The 27,192-nt window shown below is 35.1% G+C and overlaps 1 protein-coding gene across 1 annotated transcript; it reads left to right on the forward strand.

Moving 5' to 3' along the window:
* Window positions 1–29: 29 nt before the first annotated feature.
* On the forward strand, window positions 30–27,192 carry LOC107664553 (neuromedin-K receptor). The gene is made up of 5 exons (XM_016455148.1): window positions 30–448; window positions 5,882–6,070; window positions 6,833–6,983; window positions 23,063–23,259; window positions 26,634–27,192. The coding sequence occupies exons 1-5, from the start codon at window positions 81–83 to the stop codon at window positions 26,920–26,922; spliced, it is 1,194 nt and encodes a 397-aa protein (XP_016310634.1). The 5' UTR covers window positions 30–80; the 3' UTR covers window positions 26,923–27,192.

Consider the following 27,192-nt stretch of genomic DNA (forward strand, 5'->3'; position numbering starts at 1 on the left):
GTTTGGAACAGTGTGCATCGTGCGCGGTCTCCAGTCCACTTGAGATATTTTACATCAGAAGATTTCTGGACATTTTCGCCATGGCACCGCCACAGAACGGATCTAACCTAACGGGGAACTTTACAAACCAGTTCGTGCAGCCGCCGTGGCGCGTCGCGCTCTGGTCTGTGGCGTACAGCTCCATCCTGGCGACCGCGGTGTGCGGGAATCTGATCGTCATGTGGATCATTCTGGCTCACAAGCGGATGCGAACCGTCACCAGTTACTTTCTGCTCAACCTGGCGTTTTCAGACGCATCGATGGCCGCCTTCAACACTTTGATTAATTTTGTTTATGCCACGCACGGTGACTGGTATTTTGGAGAAGCCTACTGTAAATTTCACAACTTTTTCCCCGTCACCTCTGTGTTTGCCAGCATTTACTCAATGAGCGCAATAGCAGTCGACAGGTAGAGTACATGTGAAGATAACGTTAAATATCTGTGAGAACTCGATGGATGTCGTGTTTAATGCATGCTCTCATTCCTTCAGTGTCGGAAGTGCAGGATCAGACACACTAAACCCTGCAACACAATCGCAATGGGCCTAAAGTTTTTTTGTTGTTGTTCTTAGAAATGCAATCTTTTTTTAATATTGGTAAATGAATGAATGAATGAATGAATGAATGAAATAGTTGTTCTAAAAAAAGTTCACAAATTGACTCTAAAATGTAGTATAACCATCGATTAAAAATAAATGTAAATATATAATTATGTTCTTTTTTTACGTTTTATTTTTTTGGAATAATTAAATTGAAAGTCCTCTCTGTTTTTCTTTTTGTCACATGACGACAAAATGGCTTCCATGTTGATTAACTGACTTTGATTTGGCAGACAAGTTTATATATTAAGAATATGTCAAACTAATTTCTAAATAAGTAAATAAATAAAACCCCAAAATATTTGACAGAAATACTGATGATGATAATAATAATATTAATAATGTATAATAAATACATTAAATAATATAATTTGTAATTCAGAAATTGAAAACGTTTCATAGAAGAGATATTCAGTGCTTTTTATATTTATTGCAATTTGCAACGTTAATGTTATGGCATGTAATTTTATTAATATTTCCCACAATGGTCGGTTTAAGGATGTCACATGTAGTGATACAATGATTGGTTAGTTTTGACACCATTGCCCAAATAAATGATTGCCTTTCAAAGCCAATTGTTATGCCCCCCCCCCCATCCCCCTTCTCCCTTTTGTTTGTTCTAAAGAGTTCTATGTGTATTTTAAATCTGTTCTGATATGGATTTGATATATTTTACAGATTTAGTTAAGGCTGATTTAAACCGTCATTTATGTGTTATTTGTATGCTAATATTAGTTTGTTTGTTGTGCTCCATGTGCCTGTCATTTTTCTTAACTGGGAAAAGTGCCTCAAGCAGTCCTTCCTACTCATAGCAGAATGCTTGACTTGAAGTGAATGGCTGCGCAATGATTGTGGATCTGTGTTTATTTACAGCTCCTTCAGGGGGCATCTTTGCAGGTGCAGATGCACATTCATTCTATACATGGAAATCACACAGTGCAATTGAAACCATAAGCATCATGAATATAATTGATTGTATAATTCTTAGCCTGAATTGAAAAGCTCAAAATTGAATTGAATCCATTTTGATGATGAATCAGTGGTATTCTTTAAAAATGTAAGGTTGACAAGCAGTTGAGAATTTGTCACAGTGAAGATGCACTCAGATTATTGATGATTATTGATGAGTGGGTAGCTCGTGGAGACTGCCATGTTGAGATCACGTGACGTCTAAGTTCTATTGTGTAAAATAAGTGCTTGCAAGAGCCATAAAATTGTGCTTATCAAGTAGCTTCAAAGCAATTAGCCTCCACATTCACGTTTCACTGTCATGCCTCTCTTCGTACACTGATCATCCTTCAACGTTTGAAGCTTTTTTACTGTGCACCATAAAATGTATTTAGCCTGACCATATTGAGTAGTGAAATTAATCCGTACCAATTCAATAGTAAATTAATTGACTTAAAAGAACAATCCAAACTAATGTGTGAATGAGTGCAATTGATGGGAGATTTGTAGGATAGAAGCCGCAAGGTACTGAATGCTGAATATTTCAGAGAGTCTCAGTGCTGTCCGAGTCAAGTTATTTTGCCATAAGCACTGCTTTGGAACTTTTGAGTAACTTTGAATTTATAAGTCCTAAAAGTTACAAGTTTTTTCCCCCCTGCCCAGGTTTTTAGGATGCATAATATGCTTGCACCTAGAAAAAAGGTAGGATACTGTCACTGAGATGGCACCCTTTCAAAAGGTACTAATATGTATCTTTTAGCTTTTGTACCTTGGCTTAGAGCACAGTGATAGATTTGGAAAGGATGATTAAAAAAGGATTTTTAAATAATTTTGAAAGTCTTTTATACTCACCAAGCCTGCATTATTTAACCAAACACAGTAAAAACAGTAAGATTTTGAAATATTTTGAAAATAGTAAATAGTAAGTACTCTTACAAAATAAGATTTTGAAATATTATTATAATTTAAAATAACAGTTTTATATTTTAATATATTTTAAAAATGTAATGTATTTTTTAATGGCAAAGCTGGATTTTCAGCAGCAATTGCTCCAGTCTTCAGTGTCACACGATCCTTCAGAAAAATTCTAATGATGATTTGGTGCTAAATTATTAATAATGGTAGTTCTTATTATTATTATGAAAGTTGAAAACAGTTTTTTTGTTTTTGCGGAAACTAATTTTTCAGGATTCTTTGTTTAAAGGTTATTGAACCGAATGTATTTTTTGTAACTTTATAAATATTTGTACTTTCACTTTTGATCAATTTAATGCATCCTTGCTGAATATACATGTTTTCTTTTATTTTTTTTGTACCTTCTTTTTTTGAGAAAATTGCCCTCTCACCCCTTTCAGATGTCATGCTGTGCCATTTTAATCATCCTTTTCCTCTCAGCACCCTGCTGATATTTCCTTATTTTTCATCTAATTAGACAACTCAGACTTTAATCTCACAAACTAAATAATGTGAAAATAATGCATATTAAATGGGACTTTTGAACTTCATCAGTAACCTTCCCAGATATGGACGATTAGTTCGGCACAGTGTGCAAATGTCAGTATATCTGGGTACTTGCTTAGGTAAATTATTTTTAATGCTATCTATGGCCCTTGTATCATGAGCGGTATGAGTTCTGCAGTTAAGATGAGTTTTCAGAGTGATGCAATGCTGTACAATGAGTCCAAGAGCTAGATACTGTAGCTGTGTCTGACAGACATCACTCTAATGTCAAAATCTATCCATGACTTTTTCTGTGTCCTGTCAGTGGATCTCATGTCAAAAAGGGAGTTGTCACTTTGCACTTGTGAAAATGATGGAAGCAGCATAACTTTTGATTACGTTTAGAACTGATACCCAAAGCTCATGTTGTGAAGCTTGGGTTTCTGTCACAGGTTGACCTCAACTATGACTTCTAGTAAAATGTCAGGTTAATCAGATATAACATAAGCTATTATTCAGCCAACATAACAGATTATTTTTTTCCTCTTGTTTTCCATATGTATAAGATTAAAATGCTTAAAAGATGAGTTGGCAGTTGATGAGCTGAATTGCTTTGCATTACAATCCTGATATTGATTTATTCTGAAAAGTGGACTTGTTTTGAGGATGCAACTGTAGTAATTTACAAGGCTTTTATCAACATTGTTTTATTACTGTAAAAGCAGAAGTACAGTAAATTATATTAAAAATACCCTATCATTTGCAAAACAAACTTTCATTGATGTTTTAGGATTAAATCTCAAGTTACTAATTAACTCCAAATCCAAACTACTATGAAAACATTAGACAATTTATTGTAACTCAACTGCAAAAATGACTTGATTGACTTGACTTCGACATGAACTTCTTTTTTTTTTTTTTGCATATCCTTTTTCAAGGTCCCTAATAATTTCAGCCTGATATGAACAGTCCATGCTGCACTTTTCAGCATGGGTTATTTTCTGATCCTGTCACAGAGTAATGCAGGCTTTTCAAAGATATTTGATACTGAGGGATGAAAAATGGAATATGGTCATAGAAAGCTATATTATGACTAATTTTGTTCCATAAACCTTTACTAATACTATAAAGTGGACCTTGGAATATAAAAACTAAAACAAAATGTGTGTTATTTTTTGCAGCCAGTAGGCTATACATTAGCAACCAGGACATAGTTACTGCAGTAGGGAAATTATAACAGATAAGAGAAACCAGATTCAGTCTTGAGTGCTCTTCACATTTATTTCCTGTGCTCAAAATGTCACATAGTGCTCGTGGCTCCAGGCTACATATTTCACAACCCACATTTGCTGTTACTGTTGTTTTGCTGGTAGCCAGTCACTATATACAGAGCAATTGTGACGTCTGCAGGAATCTGCAGTGGGTCAGTGTGCTTGCACTGCTGCTTTTGGAGGAAAGTGTGAGATTTGTGCTGACATCACTTGGCCAGACAGTATTTTCAGTATAATAAATGTTTAATTTTACTGTCAGAGAGATGGCATTGCTAACAAAACCTCATTCTGTTGGTTTATGAAACTTTAATGAAACTGTTATGTGTAACATTTTTAAAGAATAGTGGAGGCCATTAGGTTCAATGTCAGTTCAAACATTTTGTCATCAGTGGCATTACACTTCAATGCAATGTTATTTAGCTGACTGATTTGACATGAATAGAGTACAAAACAAGGCATGAAACTCAAAAATCTGTTGTATTTATGTATTGCCTCAGATGTTGCTCAGCTGTATTTGTATTTATCGATAACATTGATTTTCAATAAATTAAAGAAAAATTTGGATTTATTTCAGATTTTATTTAATTCAATTTTGTTTATTCATTTATTTATTTGTGTTGGCTGAATGATTGCTTTTTGGCAAGCGCGTACATGCATGCATGTGTAAATAAATAATCTAACCAGAAAAGCTAGTTTAAAAAATCAAATAAAGGCAAAATCTGATGTTTAAAACTTGCTTTTCATGCTATGTTATTTATTTGTTTATTTATGCTAAATAGTGTTTGATAAATAACAGGATTAGTTTCTTTAATGGGATGCCAGATTGTACTGTATCCATCACATGTGTTGGCTTGTATGAATGTGGCAACGTAACACATCACAGCATGACCTAATGAGCTGTTTTTAATTGCAGTATATTAATTAATCTACGTTTGTGAGTGTTTACTAGATACATGCTGAGATTTATATTCGTGACTATTAAAGCTAATACACAGTGTACCTTTCTGTCATCTTTCCTGTTGTTTATCCAAGATGCCTACATAAGTGCTTTGACATCCATGTCGTCCATATCCCGAAATAACCTTCTCTGCACCAGAGTATAATTGGCTGTCTAATAAGTTATTCACTGCTTACAAGAGTGAGTCATTAACAAAGCAAATGGCCTGTTATCACTCGTGAATGATTTTGAATATGTTAACCACAGAGGCTTAGCCTCACATTATGGTCCAGAGTTCACAAGTAATCAATGGCATATGATTGGTCAGTGTTTCCATGTAGTTAAAATGAAGAATTGGAGTGAAAAGACCAGAAGTTCTTCTTATTACTGTTATGTTGTATTTGTCTGGCAGGTTGAATTCTTCCATAGCATTCAAGAGAAATATTTAGCTCACACCTACAGCAGCAGCAGATATGATTGGTCTCTTTGATGTGACCCATTATCAATCAGCTATTAGATCATTACACAACTTGCAAATTGAAAATTGCCCAACTGTGGTGCATCTTTGATGTTTTATCATATTGATGGTATTTGAAGCCGTGTATCTGAGGTGTGAGATTGAACAGTCATTTGTTTGTGTTGTACAGGTACATGGCTATCATCCATCCCCTGAAACCACGACTCTCAGCCACAGCCACTAAGGTGATCATTGTGTGTATTTGGGTGCTGGCTGTGGTTTTGGCCTTTCCTCTGTGTTTCTTTTCAACCATCAAAAAATTACCCAAGCGGACTCTCTGCTACGTTGCCTGGCCGAGACCTTCAGAGGACCCTTTCATGTGAGAGCTCTTTAAATATGCATGCACAATTTTCTTCCTTTCCTCCCAGTTTATTTGTAAAGGACTTTGAGGTACAATCTTGTGTGAAAGGTGTTTTATTATTATTATTATTATTATTATTAATAAAGCACCTTTCACACATAATAATAATAATAGTAATTGTTGTTGTGGTTGTGGTTTCATCATCAACAACAATAATAATCCTAATACTAATAATTACAAAAATATTTGTTAATATCACTACTACTACTACTAATAATAATAATTATAATAATATTTATAATAATTAACATCATCATTCAACAACAATAGTTAAACAAGTATTATTATTATTATTTTTATTATCATTAACAGCTATTATTATAATAATTATTACTATTATTGATATTATTATTATTAATTAGTATTACTGTTGTTGTTGTTAATAATAATAATAATAATAATAATAATATAGACAACTATTGTTGTTATTATTAACAACAAAATGCTACTACTACAACTACTAGTTGTTGTTAATAATAATAATAATAATAATAATAACAATTATAGTTGTTATTAATTATTATAAAGATTATTAATAATTGTTATAATTAACGTTATTAATAATTATTTTATTAGTCATGTTATTATTAACAACAACATTAACTATTAAATCTAATTTTAGAATGCAAGAATCACACACTGTATAAGTAGTGTTAGTGACTCCCTGTTTGTATCTTCACTGGCAGCACAGGTGCTATATTACTCTGTCTCTGGTTACAGGTATCATATCATAGTGGCATTGCTGGTGTACGTTCTGCCCCTGGTGGTCATGGCAATTACCTACACTATAGTCGGGTTGACGCTTTGGGGTGGAGAGATTCCTGGAGACTCATCAGACAACTATCAGGGCCAACTGCGAGCCAAAAGGAAGGTAAGCAGTTCACGCTCTTGAGGGTCTCTTAGAATGACTCTTGTAAAACATTGTCTCACCAGAGCCTTTGAGCTGGAGCAGAAGTACAAATGCAGAAAAGTAAAAGAGAATGGAGAGATGTTATAATACAAACCTGTAAGACCAGATGGTCCAAGGTTTGGGCAGTGCAATTGAAGTGGTCATTAAATACTAATCCCACGTTCCTGGATGTAGAGCTCAGATGTACAGTGATGTTGTGTTCAACTGATGGAATGACTGGAACACACGCAAACATCAGAGTAAACACACCACACACTCACATTTAATGGGTCATTACATGTCGGATCAATAAGATATTAGAGAAGGAAGTTCTCTAAAGAAAATGGAAAGGGCTGGGTAGTCTGACAGGTCATTTAGATCACGTGTAGGAGGAAGTAAATGAAAGAGAAGGATAGATAAAGAGATGCAGACAGTGATAAACCCAGGCAGAGCTGGCTTTTAGTTGGTTTTGATTTTTTTACACAAATACTGCTAGCCATGGTGAAGGAAAAATGGGCTAGATGTTTGTCAAACTAATTAAATGTTAATATTTGCTCCTGCTATGGAGATTATAGCAGCAACTGGCAGCCTGCGGGCCGAATCTGGCCTGTCAATCATTTTTATCCACTGATTTTGAGGAAATCGCAAAACTCAGCAGTGAGTTCAGCATTTAACGGTTGTCAGTTAGCAGGCGTCAACCCATATCCAAACTGGAGTGTTTCATTTTTAAACGTGTTTAATCTTTTTTCTTTTCTTTTTTGTCCATAAACCAGCTATTACTTTACTGAATATGAACTAGGTCAGCATGAGTTTAATTGCACTTATTTGATCACGTTTTATCCAATCAGTTATTTATTTTTTTATTAGGGCTGTCAATTAATAAAAAAATTAATCTAAATAATTACAGTAATTGCATGATATACTGAAAAATTATCACATTATTAACAATATGTTTTAAATGCAAGATGGCGTTTTGTGTGAACAGCTCTACTCAGTCTGTGCCACCTGCTTTAATTATATGTCATTTGGGAGGCTTGTCACATGTAGTACAGGTCAGGGGTCCTAATTAAATGTGTTTAATGATTCATGATCATTACACTAAATGAAGTAGATTAACAAACTGACAGCTCTAGCATGACTATGTAAATCTTCAGCCTTACAAGAGATGAGTCACAGCAGCTGATACAGCTGCACATCAGCCCATGTCCATGATCCCATACACAAATGTAATATATGTGACCCTGGAAAACCAGTCATAAGGGTCAATTTTTCGAAATCGAGATTTATACATCATCTGAAAGCTGAATAAATAAGCTTTCCATTGATGTATGGTTTATGATTGGACAATATTTGGCCGAGATACAACTATTTGAAAACCTGGAATCTGAGGGTACAAAAAAAATCAAAATATTGAGAAATTTGCCTTTAAAGTTGTCCAAATGAAGTTCTTAGCAATGCATATTACTAATCAAAAATTAAGTTTTAATATATTTACAGTAGGAAATTTACAAAATATCTTCATGGAACATGATCTTTTCTTAATACAAAATATCTTCATGGAACATGATCTTTTCTTAATACAAAATATCTTCATGGAACATGATCTTTTCTTAATACAAAATATCTTCATGGAACATGATCTTTTCTTAATACAAAATATCTTCATGGAACATGATCTTTTCTTAATACAAAATATCTTCATGGAACATGATCTTTTCTTAATATCCTAATGATTTTTGGCATCAAAGAAAAATCTATAATTTTGACCCATACAATGTATTTTTGGCTATTGCTACAAATATACCCCAGCGACTTAAGACTGGTTTTGTGGTCCAGGGTCACATATATACATTACATTTCCATATATGAAATATATTGTCATATGAAGTCTAGATATAAAACATATTAGAAATTGGAACAATTTCATATATTTGCATGTATATCTAACCCATACTATGTTTATGTACATGTAAATGTAATGCAGTTTTGGACATATCATATCATGTCATGTACATGTATATCCATCCTAAAACCCATCAAGTTGATATTATATAAGTAAATATAAAAGATATACATGTAAAAATAAAATTTTTCGTATTATATATTGTTTTAATAAAGTTGCATATAAAGATATATTGTTGGCATGTATGGTTGCTACATATCATGTACAAATCCTCATATAGATATTAACATGAAAATATACAAATTTTACTATGGGAATTTTATTTTTTCATGTTATTATATTCATCTTATATATATTTATCTTTATCTTCTTATAGATAGTACTATAAGAATACACTCTTCACTCTTGAAGAATTCACTCAGTATATGTCATATGTTACATTTCCGTATCATATGGTGACATTTAAAAAAATGGGAAAAAAGAACCTTCAAAGTAGAATGGACAGATATGTTGACTGTTAAACTCGGTACTTAAAGTGTTAAAATGGCAAATCTAATTTGTCTGTACTTCTTGGTAATGAAAGTGATAACATACAGGACCAGTAAAGGCAAACTTTTGTCAAGGGAAATAATTTTCAAGGGAAAAGAAGTATATTTTACTTTTGACTTTGTCCATTTATGCTAAATGATTTAGTTTTGTTTTATGTTAAATTTGTAGATTTCAAATTAAATGTTCAGATCTCATAATTACTCATTTCAAATGGAAAATATTGCATGAAATTAGATGAAATTCCCTTTCATAGGGGATGAGGCATTTATTGACGTTCTTAGCACTGAATGCAATAGATTTTCCTTGATAACCTTGACACGGTAGTGGTCAGCTTGGGGGCATTTGCACAAAAAAGCACTTAACAAATTAGTATGGTTGATCTATAGCATTCTCTGACTTAGCTAATGTTAAACCAATCAAGAAAAAGTAATTAAAAACTCCCAATTAGGGGGAAAAAACACAAAAGCTTAGGCCTGCTTCCAATTTCCTGTTCTTTCACAGTATGTACTGAAATCAGTGAAAAACAAATAGATTGCTTTGTGGTTTCTTTTCTAGTAGACTAGTGACAAATGAGTGTAGACTGATGTGGAAAGCGGCACTGAGTGACTTTGGTTTGCTGTTGTTTTAGCGAGAATAGCTCTATTTGTTTTCTCTTCGATTTGCACCAGAATCAGATTTGGAGCGTGTGATCCCTTCTGTCTTGAGGTTGGGATTCTTGTATAAATACATTAGTGCCACCTTGATGTATTCTTCTGTGTATCATGGATGAGAATCCTGCAGGCACCTCTAAGTGTAGCCAGTGGAGAAATCAGTTAATTAGAGCCAGATGGTCCATTAAGTGGAAATGATGTTACATTCTCAATTGATGAACTATTTAAGATGTTTTAAAATGAAGTTTTCCAAAGTGTGCACAATATTGCAGCTCAACGGAGAACATGCATTCGGGCTGAATCTGGTCTTGCAAGCCATTGTTAGGGCTTTGACGAGACTCGCTCAGTCCTGGAATACAGCCGTTCACTGGTTCAATAGACATTTTATATATTCTATATTCCAATCAATAGCATTCAGAGCTCAGTCTGCCAGTTATATGTTTCATTAACGGCTGCTGCGATTGTGCTGGCTCTCTATTTCGATCAGCGCTACATCTTGCTCGTTCCCTACGGCTGTCCCTCATCATGTATCTTTCTTCCATTAGTAGCTGGCAAGCCGAATATGTGTATTTGGAGCTGGTTAGCTCTTGCACGTTCCATATGCCCCCACTTTATGTGATGTGTAACGGTGATTATGGAACTCAGAAGCATGAACATCTTTTTCAGCCTTTAGAAGACTCTCAAATAAGCCTGGGGACATTTTCATTTTCATAGTCAGTTCAAATGTAACTCTTTGAGAAGATTGGAGAAGCTGGCGGGTGACCAATACACATCTATTCGAGGGCTTTGTGTAGCCATTGACAAACCAGAAAAAGCAGTCAATTTTTTTTAACATGAATGAATGGAGTACAAAATGGTGTGGATATGTTAAAAGAACATCAGCTTTATGTAATATACTTTGGTTACACTTTACTTGAAGGGGTGTGCATAAGACTGACAAGTGTTACCTATACTTTCAGATTAAAGTAGCCTGTGCCTTTCTTTGTAATCTAATTGTGGAAAATCTTCCCGGTAATGTTTCCAATCATGCACTTCAGATAATCTTGCTAGCGTTCTAAGCTATTTTATGATCAAACAACACCTGTTCCTTGTCTACATTATGAAGTGTTCGCAAAAATACTGTCAAACATTGAAATTGTGTGTGTTTGTGTGTGTTAACAAACATGTATGTTAATTAATAAAGTTAATCAACATTATTTTATATGGTAAAGGAGATTAGGACTTTCATAAAACATGGGTTTCAGAAATAACTACAGAGACTAAAGAAAGTGCCGCAATACTTTGCATTTTTGGTTGAGAATTTAACAGAATTACAGAATGATTACTCTGAGTAATCTACAGTGGCTGCAAAATGAATTGCATTATATTACACTTTGTCTGCATGCATATTTCTGTCATGCATATTTAGTTAATATGTCAACTGCAAAGATTTTATTTAATTTTTTATTTTATTTTAATTTATTTTGTTTTGTAAAATGAATTCTAAAATTCTTAAAGGGATAGTTCACCCAAAATTAAAATTCTGTTAATTACTCACCCTCATGTCGTTCCAAACCCGTAATGCCTTTGTTCATCTTCTGAACACAAATTAAGATATTTTTGATGAAATCCGGGAGCTTTCTGACCCTGCATAGACAGCAACACAACTGACATGTTCAAGGTCCAGAAAGCAGTGTTGCCAACTTCTTTCAATAGAAAGTAGCTAAAGCCAGTTTGAAAAGTCACTAAATGTCGCCAGATGACGTCATACACTAATTAGCATATTCATGACGTCATCGCGTCTGTTGCCTTTTACATTTGTTTGTCTCTCTGTGCTCACATACTGTATTTTAATGCAGCCAAATTCTCAATAAAACTGTTTTCATTTATATATATTACTATTTCTGTTGTCAGACAACAGAATAAATATGAAATAGTGACTGAAATGCGGCCCTTTAAGACTACATAACCAGCTCTCCCTTCCAAGATGTTAATCTGCACAAAAATCCTGCTTTATATTTGAGCACGCAGAGAGAGAGGTGTGTGCGCGCTGACCTCGCGCCGTTGTGTCAGTACCAGCTACCACAGAGACTCGCTAAGGTTTGTCCAAGAAGTCGCTAGATTTAGGGGTCTGAAAAGTCGCTAAATCTAGCGACAAAGTCGCTAAGTTGGCAACACTGCCAGAAAGGTAGTAAGGACATTGTTAAAATAGTCCATGTGACATCAGTGGTTTAACCGTAATGTTATGAAGCTACAATAATAGTTTCTGTGTGCAAAGAAAACAAAAATAAGGACTTTTTTAACAATGTCCTTACTACCTTTCTGGGCCTTGAACATGTCAGTTGCATTGCTGTCTATGCAGGGTCAAAAAGCTCGACATTGTTAAAATAGTCCATGTGACATCAGTGGTTTAACCGTAATGTTATGAAGCTACGTCGTGGTACTCTCGTGAATGCACGTCGAAGACTGACACGGAAGAGAAGAAATTGTTCAATAAAGTGGTTATTTTTGTTTTCTTTGCACACAAAAAGTATTCTTGTAGCTTCATAACATTACGGCTGAACCACTGATGTCACATGGACTACTTTAACGATGCCCTTACTACCTTTCTGGGCCTTGAACGTGTCAGTTGCATTGTTGTCTATGCAGGGTCAAAAAGCTCTCAGATTTCATCAAAAATATCTTAATTTTTTTCGAAGATGAACGAAGGTCTTACAGGTTTGAAACGACATGAGGGTGAATAATTAATGACAGAATTTTCATTTTGGGTGTACTATCCCTTTAACCTTAACATCATCTTAATCCAGAGCAGGATGCATTGTTACTAAACATAAACGTTGTCATTAAAACTTCACATGTTATCATATTAGCTGAAAGCTTTAGGCCGCTGCACTTGACTTCGCTTGTAGGATTTAGGCATCATGGGTCGAAAACCTCACTAGTGGTTCATCTGCCTGCAGGATTACCAAGGCGGTGCTTACTTTGGATTGCAAGAATCATGTATTAACTCTAATCTAAGCCTGAGGAAAGTGATCCTGCCAGTTTTGCTCTGATGATTATGGAATAGGAGGCTTTGTTGATGAGCCAGACTCTGATCATGTCACAATGGCTGCCCTCACTTACTTCTCAAGGCACGTTTTTCTCTGGTTTTTTGGAAGGTGTTTGTTTGTATTTCAGCGGTAGGTCATGTTTTAAAAAAAAAAAATCCCTGTTCAATGAAAACGATAGAATGAAACATTCAGCTATTGATCTTCTACTACCATGAGAACTACATTTTTTATATCACCATTTTTATATATCAAATTCTAGCTTACAAATTGACCATGCTCCTCTTGTGGATATATACATTTTGTATATTTTGTTTAAATATACAGTGGTGGCCAAAATAATTAGAACACTAGTATTATCACCAGCTAAAAAATGGGTTTAAGTCAGTTATTTCTATCTTTTGCTGTAGTGGGTCAGTAGGAAATATCAGTTTACATTTACAAACATTCATTTTGCCATTAATTGTAATAATCCAGTGAGATATTTGTTAGCACAAGGAGTGCTCCACACAGAGATCTGATCTCAGCATCATCCAGTCTGTCTGGAATGACATGAAGAAACAGAACAAACTGAGACAGACTAAATCCAGAAGAACTGTGGCAACGTCTCCAAGATGCTTCAAGAGAACTGCCTGCAAAGCTACAGTACTGCTAAAAGTTTTAGGCACTTGTGTAAAAATGCTGTAAAATAAGGATGCTATCAAAAATAATGTCATAAATAGATTTTCTTTATCAATTAACTTCTACTAACTAAATTAAATCAACATTTGGTGTGACCATCCTTTGAGTTTAAAACAGCTTTTGCCCTCGGTGCACTTGCGCATAGTTTTGCAGGTAGTTTTCTTGAAGCATCTTGGAGATGTTGCCACAGTTCTTCTGGATTTAGTCTGTCTCAGTTTGTTCTGTTTCTTCATGTCATTCCAGACAGACTGGATGATGAGGAGATCAGATCTCTGTGCGGAGCACTGGCTGTTGTCAGACTCCTTGTGCAAACAAAAATCTCATTGGATTATTACAACTAATGATCGGAAATGTAAACTGATATTTCCTACTGACACACTACAGCAAAAGACAGAAATAACTGACTTAAAACCATTTTTTAGCTGGTGAAAATACTAGTGTTCTAATAATTTTGGCCACCACTGTATATATTCAAATATTCTTTCACATAGCATACACAGGATGTTGTAGGTTGTAATTTGGCTACATAAAGGTTTTTAGAAGCTCTGTAGCAAATTACATTTGAAGAGCAAGTGTAACTGTTGGTGCGTGTATTTGTATTTGTTTGTACTCATTTGTGTTTACCATCTGACACTGTGGATCAATTGAAGTTTATGTGAAAGCGTTCAGTTGCAAACCTATTTAACATTTCTAGAGCGTGCTGCGGATAATTATAATCAAAGTTTTGGAGCGCAAAGCATCAATCCAGCTCTGCTGGAAGACAATGACTGCTGCCATAGTGTGTTAACTGCAATCACAAAAGCACACTTGTGAAGTTTTGCTTATCTCATCCAACACAGAGAGCTAAGTGCCTGAGCCACAATACTATCACAATCCATTTCCATTCATATTAGCTTTGTGGCTCCTCCACTGGAAATCAGAACAAAAGCTGCTTCTGGACCATAATTGTAACCATTTGCACATAAAGAAAAGCACCAACTAAAATTGAAATTTGATGATTTGACTAATATACATACTTTAAACTGTCTCCTATATATATTTCAATAAATATGTATCTATTTATTCTCTCTTTACCTAATACTGAAAGATAATTGGTTGAAAAGGTTACCTTTAATAATAGCTGGTTATTTATATGTGTGGAGGCAAATCAAATTTCTTCTTCCTTTTAGCCTTTTTCCGGAAACAAATTATTGAATTTAATTTGATGTTGAATCATTTGAAAATCCAGTCTGATTAGACAGTTTATTAATCAGAGGAGCCTTTATGCTGTTGCTGTCAATAAAACTCACCTGTGCTAGTACATATGGAAAAAGTAGATATGTTTTTACATTCATCTGAGATGTGAACATTAGTAAGTAAATTAATTAAAACAGCAGTTTATCACTGTTGATACCTTAATTTTGAATATAAGATATTTCACAATCTACAGGCTGGTTACAGCAAACAGCACATCACTAGTGCAAAGTGAGACACTCAAGACAGATTCACAAATATTCTGCACAATCAGCCCCTGACAGATTGCGATCCATTTTCTTCGCAGGAGCTGTTTTCGGCTAGGCTTAATTTTCTCTAAATAACTATTCAAAATGATCCCAGCACTGTTTTCTGGAATTAATATATCAATGCACCGTAATGGGCAGTGTTACAGCCTTTCTGTCATCTCATTCCAGCCGGATCTGTTTTGCAAGTCTATGCGTGAAGGTACTGAACATAGTTACTCTTCTTCTTTTTGAATATGTGACTCCACCAACATGCTTTTAGGATGCAGCTATGTTAGTATTTATTATATTTTGATTTGGTTTGTATACTCAATAAGCCACAACAATAAGCCAAAAGAGAATAAGACTGAAAATCATGACAAGCTAAATTCATGTTTTCTTACATATAATTTCTTTCAACCTTACATTTTACTTTTATAAAGTTTTCAGTTGCAGTTAATATTATAATTTGTAGAATAGAGCAGCATACAACGGTGTCCCATACAGTACAATGATGCAGAACTGAAAAATGTGTGATATTTATTCACCAAAACCCCTTTGTGTTTCACAAAAGCAAAAAAAAATATGTGGGGCTGGAAGGACATGGGCGTAAGTAAATTATGACTATTTTTATTCTTGGCTGAATTATTCCTTTAAATACAGGTTGCACAGCAACACAATCTGTGGTGTTAAACAGAGTGACATTATCCTGGTATTACATATACAGGAAAGACAGGTTGTGACTATAACTGGTGAGGTTAAATCAGCTGTTTATAATGTGCATTTTTTGAGGTATAAACTTTTATCAAATTTTCTGACACATATATTGATGTGATGGGCCTTCTCCTGTGCATTGATATATTCTGACAACAGTGATTTAAATTTTATCAATAAATATTGCATAGATCTCTTTCTAACTCCTGATTCTATGCACCAGAGGAAGTAATGTTACTGATAATTGCATTGTAAATGGTGACGTGGATTCAGTTCACATGCTTTTGTTTAATAATACCATGATTCCTCTGTCTAGCAATCGTTGGCTGAATCAATACTGATTAGGATGAGAGTGAGTGTGTCTGCTGAAGTCTAGAGTGAGTTTATTTGCCTTACTGACAGTCTGAAGTGAATCAACACCCCGCTGTCAAATTTGTCAGCTTGTTAAAGTATGCAGTTCAGTTACTCAGTGAGTATTGATGTTTATTATTGGTTGTTTCTACAGTATGGGTCATGTGCATCATGTATTAATTTTAATATAGGCCAGTGATGTGGAATATATTTACTTTCACAGCTACATAGCAAAAAATCTTATTTTTTCTTTCTTCCTTATTTAACCACCCATAAAACCCTATAGTTACCTCAAAATTGTGCAGAAAAATAAGACTGTTTTTAGAGAATATATCCAGAATTAAGTCATAGTTATAAATATTATTTTTAAGGCAAGACACCACATGTGAATATGGGGGAAAAAATATATAATATATAAAATATATAATATATAATTGGGATTCCCCAATTGATTGATTACATTAAGAATTGCAAACAAGTTTTCTGAAATATTATATTTAAATATGCAAACAGGGCATTATCTAATAAATGCGCACTAACTTGCATACATTTCCATAACTGAAATCTAAACAAAATTTTTGTTACATTGTGTTGACATATTAGAGTCAAAGGTTTTTACAAAGGGGAATTTAGATATTTCTTTTTATCATTCTATAATTCTGAAAATACGGCCAACAGCCAGAAAAAAATAAAATAAAATAAATAAATTTTCACAATTTTTGTAGGAATGAAATTAAGAAATTGCTCTGTAAAAATCTTCAGAAATTGTATAAAATAAAACCGTAAAGTCTGGTGTAAGTAAGTGGAGATTTCTTAGTGTAGGAGAAAAAAATAATTTTGAGAAAGCGGCCTTTAAAAATATGTATTGTAATTGAAGTCTGCAGACGCAAATAGAAAAAGTGCAATAATAGCAACTCTTAAAAGTGTATTGGATGTTTACTTTCTACTAGTTTGAAACAATTTGTGAAAAGCCACATAGCCCAAAATCGCAAAATTTAACAGTGCATGAAAAACAGTTTTTGCCTGTCTCACCTTACATAGATTTTATAAATTTCATTAAGTAGTTCAGTTTTTTTTAATTAGGAATAATGTATATAAATGTATATTGTTGAAGACAGAAAGAGGCAGTCACCCCGCATCATTGTGTCTTTAAGTTCATCTCCTGTTTGTCCATCCAAACACAGTCTTGCATAGTAATCTCCATTTCTGCTACCTCATGCTGCAGAGAGCAAACATCTTGGTTGCTCACCCATCGCGAGACGCTGATCCAGAAAGACTGTCTCTGTTTTAAGAAATGCCACCCCACACAGTTTTTACAATAATACATACATAACTATAGTATAGGACTATATATATTTATATATTCAAACTCAATTGGTTGGTTGCCTAAACAACTACATTAATCACCTTAAACTTCCTGTATTAAATAAACTGGTTTCGGGCAGGGTGTTTCTAGTCTTTCATTAGTACTGGGGCACAGGCCCCCCATATGGTCATAGTTTGATACTCTTTTTAATGTTGTTTTGGATATAAATGGATGTAAATTGTCTTTACCTGCAGTAGTTCATTGTGCACAGAATAAAGAGATTCTTCACCATTGCCAATCAATATAATTCGTTTGCAAGTTTGGTTTTCTACAATGGATTATAGGTAAATATCCTCCTCCTCCAGCACTCTTTTTGTTTTCTGTCTTACAAACTGTCCCGTTACTATTTCGATTACTATTTGCAAAACCGCTGTAGATTTTTCAGTGCGTGGTTGAACTGTCCTAATGAATCAAACTGAATCGCAAACAATTTACGACATTTTTACAAACCTGTTTGACCCATTAGATCAAAAGAGTGATTAATTTGTGAATCATGCATCTCTAGTTCTGATGCAGCTGTTAGATTATATGGGAAAATGATTCTCAGACTGCTATATGTGTCAGGGTTGGGGATGAAGGATGGAGCGAGGACTCAATAGTGCAGGAAGATAAGGGCTTTGTTAATAAAATAAAACAAAACAGACAACAAAAAGTACCCCGTGGGGGAAAAACAGGCTGGCAAGGCTAGGCAAGGCAGGATCTGGACACGACACGACAGGACAGGACACATCCAGGGAGATATGGTGACAAACTGACCCAGGACTGCAAACACAGGGAGAATATATGGAGAGCAAATGAGGAGAGTACACGCAGACAAGAGCGCACGGCTCGAGCACTCGAAGCCGCACGCTCACATGAAAATGACATGACGGCAGTGTCAGGGCTCTGTCACAAAACCATGAATTACACTAGACCGAAGTGACAGAACCCTGACAATATGGTAATCTTCATTGATGCGTAAGGATTTATCTGTAATACTTACTTCATTCTTACAGACGTTTTTGTAAACTGCTTTAAACTATAAGTATTGTTTGGGAAAACCTGTCTATGGCAACATTTTGGCAAAATTATATTATGTTGCTTCTTTCACGTTTCGCAACACTTTCAAATTAAAATCTCCAGTTGTGCTACAAGCATGTTTAATTTTAACCTAAAACAGATCAACGTGACTACAACAAAGTTTTATAACATTAGTTGTTGTATATATCAGAAATAAAATGTCTGGTGAATGGTCTTAAAAGGTTAATGAAAATAACACACCACCAATGCTTAATGCTACCATTAACTTAATGGTAGTGTTAACAAAAAAACAAAAAAAAAAACCTTGATAATGTAAAAACATGTTCACTGAACCATGGCATTTAGCTCCTTTATCGTGACTTGTGTTTCGTTAAAATGACTCATATCGAGATATAAGATTTTGGTCATATCGCCCACCCATAACCCCAAGGAAATAAATCTTCATTAATCTGTAATTTTCCATTGTAATTTGTGTAAAAAGGAATAAAAGTTGGTGTTTTACTGCCTCTAGAGTTCATTTCAGCGGGAAACTTTTTTTTTTTTTTTAGAATTTGCCAAAATTAGGGTGGAGGCACGTTTTCCAGTGAGCCCAGGTTGTGTTTGGGGGTAGTTTCCCAGATTTGATGTGTTTGCTCCACAGTTTCTTGTGTGCGTGTGTGTGTGTTGAAGAGGACCGCCACATAAAAAGTTTGAGAACCACTAGTCTAGTCAATTATTAGTCAACCATTGTGACTCAATCCGAATGACTAGTAAAGTAAACCTGAAATGATGTGTAGGATCTCTGTCTTCGAACGGACCCACTTACACTATTGAGTCACACATGAAACAATCACATTCCATTGAGACAAACTGAGCAGCCCCTATGCAGCCAGCTGCGGTCATAAAACTCATGCAGGGTCAGTGAAGTGTTGAAGCAGTTCCTGTACTATCTAGCGTATCGTCTCAAGAGACTCAAATAAAAACAGTGCTTAAACCCTAACTCAAACTAGGATACAAAACTATCTTTGTTTTACGGGCTTTCAAGGACCAGATGCGTGATACCCCTGACCATTTAACACATAAATTGCTAAATCCGATAAACAGAAAGTGACAGATTAAGAGCTCTCTGTCCAGGAGAAGAATGGCAGACTCCCAACTCGTGACATGGGCATGATCTCAGGACACCCCCCCTTTCCCCCCTGCATTCCAAAAAAGGGACACGAAACGTACAACAGACAATTTCAACAGAAAATCAGTTATGCGCATAACAGGGCAACCAGATTCACAGTCATTACAGATGAATTTATGATGTTTTAGGCACTGAGACTATTTTGAAACTATCTTATTTTTTTCTTGAGCGCCACTTCTTTGTCGTCTCTCTGGACTGTCTCTCTTATGATCTATATCAGTGTTTTGATCAGTACTTTATGTCATCTGGTTTCCAATTCTTCATTCTACAATCTTAAGAATGATCTCCAGTCTCTATTGGCCACAGTTGTCCAGTCCCTATTCAAGCGCCAATCACCAAAAATACTTCTATTTCAGTGCGAGTGCCTTTGTCTTTTCTCGATCTCTGAAGTGAAGAGGCAGGGCGAGATAAGAGAAAACAAACGAGACACTCTCAAACGCAGTGCGCTTCCTTCAGCTCTCAGTATGCAGAAGCTTCTGTCTGGAGACGTATCGGGAGAGAAACTTTGGCTTGAAGGTGAGCGTGAGTGGCAAACATATAAGCTCTCCTTTTACCCCAGGAACCCTTCTCACTTCCACCTCCTGCTGAAACGTAGATCAGGCACTATGTCTGTTTGTGTCTTAGAAATGTAAGGAATATTCTTATGGCATCTCTAGGAAAAACAGACATGGTGGAATACTGATGAAAAATCATAATAGGAGTTCTTTGAAAAGTTTGAATTCCAGAATTAGATATGCATTTTATGTGTCATACACGTAATTTTTTTGAACATATTAATGGCATAACTTTAACAGAATCTGTGAAACAGTCTTGTGTAGTCCTCTGATCTTTCCTTTGATTTATGTTTCAGGAATATTCATGTATGAAAGACTGGCATCATTTTAGAGTTGGCTGATATATAAACAAAAACATAAAAATATATACAAGTCTTTTGATTCTAATATGTATAAGCCTTTTGATTGCAAGATAATGACAGCCTTCGGGGGAAAGTGCATTAACGTCATCACAATATTCAAGCCAAATATTGAGAATGAAATATAATTCTACATTATGCTGACTCCGTTACTCACAGTTCAAGGTTTCTTTTTTAGTTTTTAAAAATGGTCAAAATGTCTACTTGCAGAAATTACGTAACATTTTTAATGATCAAACCCTAATGAAATACCTGATTCCTCATTACATGACCTTTTTAATATTAATATTTCAAGGGCAAAATGCAGGAATAGTAGTATTATATTCATTTGTTCATTAGTTTATTGATTCCTGAGGTGGAGCACTGTGGTGATCTTCAGATTGTAAGAGGACTATGCAAAGCTCCACTCGCTGTCTCAGTGGCACGGCATGAACAATGTAATTAAATTCATTAGTGGAACGAAGCAGGCAGCTCCTCCAATGAGACTTTATGATGTGGCTACAGAAACAATTAACCTCCTGAAGGATGGGAAATGGATTTGTTATGGCAGAAGCCCCTGCAGGGGCAGAAGGACACTTGCTTGAAGAGAGAGCAGATAGTTTGAGGACCGAATGAAACTGACAGGATGGAGAATCGCACAGTGGCTATACACACAACAGTTTGACAAATGACAGCAGAACAGTAAAAGCATCAGAGAACTGCATGAGAAACGACAATGATTTTACATGAATTGTGGCAATTGCAACTTTGTCAACATACAATTTGTAGGATTTTTTTCTTTCACACCACAGAGCACTTATTCCATGACCTCATGTTGTGTCCTTGCTCTGCTGGAAATGTGTTGCCCGGGGTTTTCTTTCTTGCTGCAGATGCATTGCTTGCCCAGAGTGTCTAAGCTTGTTGGTGACATGACCAAGATTTTGGTATCCTGACAGTGTTTGGTGCTTTTGGGTGTGCTGGATGCTGTGGGATTTGAATGACAAGCAACGTCTTAATGAATTAACATAATGAATAAAAACATAGCCGTATAACTATTTGTGATATAATTGCTTCTCCACTGTTCTCTTTGTTTTTGTATGCGTGAAATTAGGTCAGTCACAATGTCAAAATGACGAGCTGCTCTTGTTTATTATAGGCTATTTATGTGATGCGATCTGGGAAAACCCGTCGGATGTCATGCTGGGACGTCTTCAGGAAATTTGAAAAAAAGGTTGAATGCCAATTTTTTGTCAAAATTAGGTTTTCATTCAATTATTATTCTATAACATGTCTATCATCTCTGAATATATCTTGGCGAAATTCACTTGTTTAGTGCAGAAAAATAGCGATTTATTACAGCAAGCAGAAAAGACTATGTCTTTCTCTTATGTTAAGAATGTTAGAGGAACTCAGCTTACCCTGCCAGTTAGCCTGCCCTGGACCAGGTTAGTTTTCCAGCATAAGTTTCCACAGTGGCTGAGGTTGATCTAAGTTAAATTTGCTTTATGGAACCAGATCATTTGACAATCAGTCAGACTAACTGAAATAAGCCTGGCCTATTTGGTAAACTTGTTTTATGAAACAGGCCTCGAGGCGTTAGAAGTCAGAAGACACATAAGTTAATTTATGATTTGCTGTCTGCCTGAACCAATGAAACTAAAGCGATCATATTTTTTCCACTGCATCGCATTGCATCGAATCGCATTGTGTTGAATCGAATCGAAATTGGATCGCACTGCATCGTAACGGGTGAATCGTATCGCATCGCATCACATCGGTAGCTGCTTCATATATATCTTCAGTGTATCGTATAGTTGGCTATGCATCGAGATGTGTATCACATCGGCCTCAGTTATGGAGATCCCTACAGACAGACGGAAGAGAGGAACCAGATAGGTGGGCATTTGCATGTATATATTTATATAAATTATATCATATATAAACATATTTAATATATAAACGTAATGTATTTTTCTTGCATGTGTGTGTATTTATATATATATATATATATATATATATATATATTACCACATCTTCTTATTTTGTGTGTGTGTTTTTTTACTATTTAGTATAACTTATGCAAGCCATAATTACTAATTATTAGTATTATTTTATAAATAGTATTAACAGTATAATAAATTAATAGTATTTTATATATTCATTGTGACATTGATATATATCTCTCAAACATGTATTAAACGCACACCAGTTATAATGCATTATCATGTAATATTTCACTTTTGCCTTAATTTCCTTTTTCCAGGTGGTGAAAATGATGATCATCGTAGTGGTGACCTTTGCCATCTGCTGGCTGCCATACCATGTGTATTTCCTCGTTACGGGGTTGAACAAGCAGCTGGTTAGATGGAAGTTCATTCAGCAGATCTATTTGTCAGTCATGTGGCTTGCCATGAGCTCCACCATGTACAACCCCATTATTTACTGCTGCCTGAACAGCAGGTAAGACTCAACTTAGAGCATGCCACAGAGATTTATGACACAAATGCATTTTGTCATAGCAACATGAGTGCTGTTCCCTCTGTTTATTGCATGAATAGGCCTTATCATGCAGTAATGGACACACTTGAGATGTTCCTCTTTTTGTGAAATATTACTCATAAATCAATGATTGAAATTAAAGTGTTATTAGTAATTGGTCCAAGTGAAGGACAGGGATAGGAAACAGGCTTAAGCTGACGCTGTGTGAATTTAATTTTTTAGCAATAATCTCAACATTTTAAGTTCTGAAAACACAGAAAAATGTGGACTAAGGTCCAAATGTAGGCCCAAGATTGGATCCACATGGTCCATAAATGATTTCCTATCAAATTAATTAATAAAATTAAAGGGGACATGAACTGCCTTTGTTTTTTATTTTGTACTGTTCTCTGAGGTCCACTTATAATGTTGTAAAGATCAAAATCATAATTTAGAAGTAATAGGTTATTTTCTGTCCTGTTTTTAACCCTCCTCATCAGAACACTCTGTTTGAATAGGCATGGCGGATTTTAGACTCACACATAGATGGACTTTGCTGTGATTTAGGTCAAAAACGCATAAATACTCAGTACATATCAAATGATCTGTAATAACAGACAAAGCAATAGTGATCATGTAATAAAAATAGTTACTCACACACACTTGTGTGGTGCAACATTACTGCCAGATCCAATACAGTTGGCACAGCATCATCTTTTAGTTTCAATCTTTATGAAAATCCTGCGTCGAATTGTGCCTTGTTTGTAAACAGATCTGCAGTAAGATGAAGTGAACAAAGGACCTAGTTCTTACTGACACAGTCTGGCACTTCATTAAAAATAAGGTTCATCAAATAAAGTTATTGTTTTGTTTCTGCGTAGACCTGCGTTCGCCTCTCTTTATTTACACTGCATGCATGATTCGGTGGGCGGGGCTAAACAGGCAGTGATGTAGAAGCAGGTGTTGATCTTCTTCTGCGGAGGCGGATTTTAGCCACACTATTACATCATAAAGTGGCACATTCCACAAGCTGTTGTTTTGGCAGATCGGCTTCAGTATAAGCTGTTTAATAAGAAAGTTCTGAGTTCTGAAATATACAGAATGTTTTTATAGCACAATGACCTCATGTCAAAAGATCAAGGGAATTTTGATTTCTCAGTTCATGTCCCCTTTAACGTAACACTTTTCCCACTTTTCCCTATCTTTATTTACTCATCGTAATGTTGTTTCAAACATGTATGCTGATATTTTGTCCCATGGAACATGTGAAGGTTCTTAAAAGTTTTCCTTTCTTGTTCCAAAAGAAAGAATGGAAGAAAGTTATAAAGGTGAGGGTGAATGAATAATGAAAAAAAAGTTTTTGGGTGAACTATTTCAATGCAGCCTAACAAATCTTTATTCTTCCTGTGTGTAGCCGACAGAAAATAAGACATGCAGACGTGAATGTTATAACAACAGCACAGGGACTATTAGAAAGCGCTTTAGAGTCAATGATTTTGTCCAAGGTTTTAATTAAAGGAATGTTCCTGCTTCAATACAAGTTAAGCTCTATCGACATCGTCCTTGGTGTGTCGTCGATCACCACAGAAGAAAATTTCGACATTGTTTAGTTTGTTAAAAACTAGAAGTCATGTTTACAGCACACTTACATTGGAAGAGAATGCTCTGATTAAAATGTTCACTGTTAAAAAAGTAAAAAAACAAAACATTGTAAATGAGATTAGTGTGATTAAAATATGTTTATATCCAGCTTTCAACTCCAATCATGACCATTGAAAGCCAGTACATATGATTATCAGAGAAGCACTGTAAAGAAAAAAACCTCACAAGTATTACATTAGTAATAAAGTCCTATATATGTCTAGGATTATTTGTGATAAATTATTTATAATGAATATTTAGGATTTATTTAAGATTAAAGACATTAAGTCTGTCCACTTAGACGTGTTCAGTGAAATGCACATTTTGTTTTTATTTCATGACTATACAAAATCATTGGCATGAAATGGTTGTGTCAGGTTTGGTTAAAAGCTTACTGTACCTTACTGTGAGAGCTATATAGAAGTCTGTTATATGGCTCCCCATAAAATGTAGCTAATGACCTTTACACACTGCTGCAGTTTTTTTTTTTTTTAACACTCTACCAGTTGTAGCCTGGCAACCGTTGCTATCCACCATTAACTTGATCAGCCTGGGACAGCCATAGCATTGACTTTATGTAAATGCACCACAGATGGAATACATGGCTAAAATGCAAGACTGGATGATAAATAATCCACATCTAATTTCTTCAGGTCCCATTTGGCTTAGTTCGAAATGACACCAGTACCAGAGCATGACAATTTGCAACCATACGCTATTCAATAACCAGAAAATCATTATCAAAGAGTTGAATACAATGAAAAAAACAAACAAACAAAAAAAAACCCCGGCAGCTGTTTAATGTACCTGGCAATTTTTGATTATTAAAAGTACATAGCATAGACTTGTTATGTTAGCAGCAGACTCTGACTTCTAACCTGTGATACTGGTTTTCTCTTTGTCCTGTGCAGTCACTTGGACTTGTTTAATGGCTTTTGGCCATTCTCATAGATTTTTTCTTTCCATTCTCATTCTTATGAAAGCCTGTTTGCGCCTCATGGTAAAAAAAATAAAAAATAAAAAAGGTAATTGTAAAATAAAGTTTTAAATAAGAAACACTCTGTAAAATGTGTAGTTGCAACATATATAAAAGTGAACGATATAAGAGCATGCATAAAGGCCCTAGTGAAAAATAAATATACTAAAATGTATATAAAAGTATATTACAAATACATTTACATATTTATGTACTTAATAAAAATATCCTGCAAGCGTACTTTTAGAATGCGAAACTGGTATACTTAAAGTCTGTTAAATTGCAACAACTAATTTTGTACTTTTGTACTTAATGCATTGTAATTGTGAGTAAGTAGTGCTGAGGTCCAACTAAAGATGTACTAAAGTATATCTGATTATGCTAAAGTGGAACTGTTGCAAGTATATTTTAGGTACACTTTAAATATCTTCACTGATCATTTTCAAATATCATACAATCCTCATCAATAGTGACATTAAAACACGTTTTAGACTTATTAAGAAATGTGCATTATGCACAAGTAGTACTCCAAATGAAGTTTAATTATAATTTTTATATCAGTAAGTCTCAAGCGATATGTCAGTAAATATTTTAATAGAGTTGAACTATACTTCGTTTGAAAGAACTGCATTTTAAATATATAACTTTTTTACTAGAGTGTAGAATTAATATTGCATTTTTACCCACAGATTTATTCAGTTTTTCATCTGGTTTTGTATATGTCCTTGTCTGTGCTCAGGTTTCGGGCCGGCTTTAAACGTGCTTTCCGCTGGTGCCCTTTTGTGCGGGTGTCAGACTATGACGAGCTTGAGCTGCGGGCCATGCGGCATAAAGTAGCACGCCAGAGCAGCATGTACACACTCTCACGAATAGAGACCACCGTCGTAGCTGTGTGTGACCCCTCAGAGCCAACTGGCCACCCAGGCCAGAAGAGCCTTCACAACCACCAGCACAACGGCTGCTCCAACCCCACCAAGAGCAAAGAAGTAACGTATATGCCAAGTGACCTGAAGGAGGAATTCTGCTGAGATGGACTTTGACGTAAGATTAATACTGAAGTATCAAGCACAGCCATTTTAACAAAGCCTCATTCAGTAAATTGGAAGGAGGTGATGAGAATTGAAAAGTAGACTGTTTATTTGTGTCATATCATTAATTGAAAATGTGAGTATATAACACATAAACAGCATCCTGATACAGTAATGTTTTGTGAAGCATGCCTGGTGTGCTTTGCCTTAAAAAAAAATTGAGTCACCCCCAGCACTCATCACCACAAAGACCAATATTGTCCAACATCT

This window comes from Sinocyclocheilus anshuiensis, unplaced genomic scaffold (assembly GCF_001515605.1).
Source record: "Sinocyclocheilus anshuiensis isolate Anshui unplaced genomic scaffold, SAMN03320099.WGS_v1.1 scaffold331, whole genome shotgun sequence".
In the NCBI taxonomy this organism is placed as follows: domain Eukaryota; kingdom Metazoa; phylum Chordata; class Actinopteri; order Cypriniformes; family Cyprinidae; genus Sinocyclocheilus; species Sinocyclocheilus anshuiensis.

Coding starts and splice junctions, on each gene's coding strand:
- LOC107664553 (XM_016455148.1), top strand. CDS start 81: ATGGCACCGCCACAGAACGGATCTAACCTAACGGGGAACTTTACAAAC. Junction 449..5,881: donor AGCGCAATAGCAGTCGACAG/GTAGAGTACATG, acceptor TGTGTTGTACAG/GTACATGGCTATCATCCATC. Junction 6,071..6,832: donor CCTTCAGAGGACCCTTTCAT/GTGAGAGCTCTT, acceptor CTCTGGTTACAG/GTATCATATCATAGTGGCAT.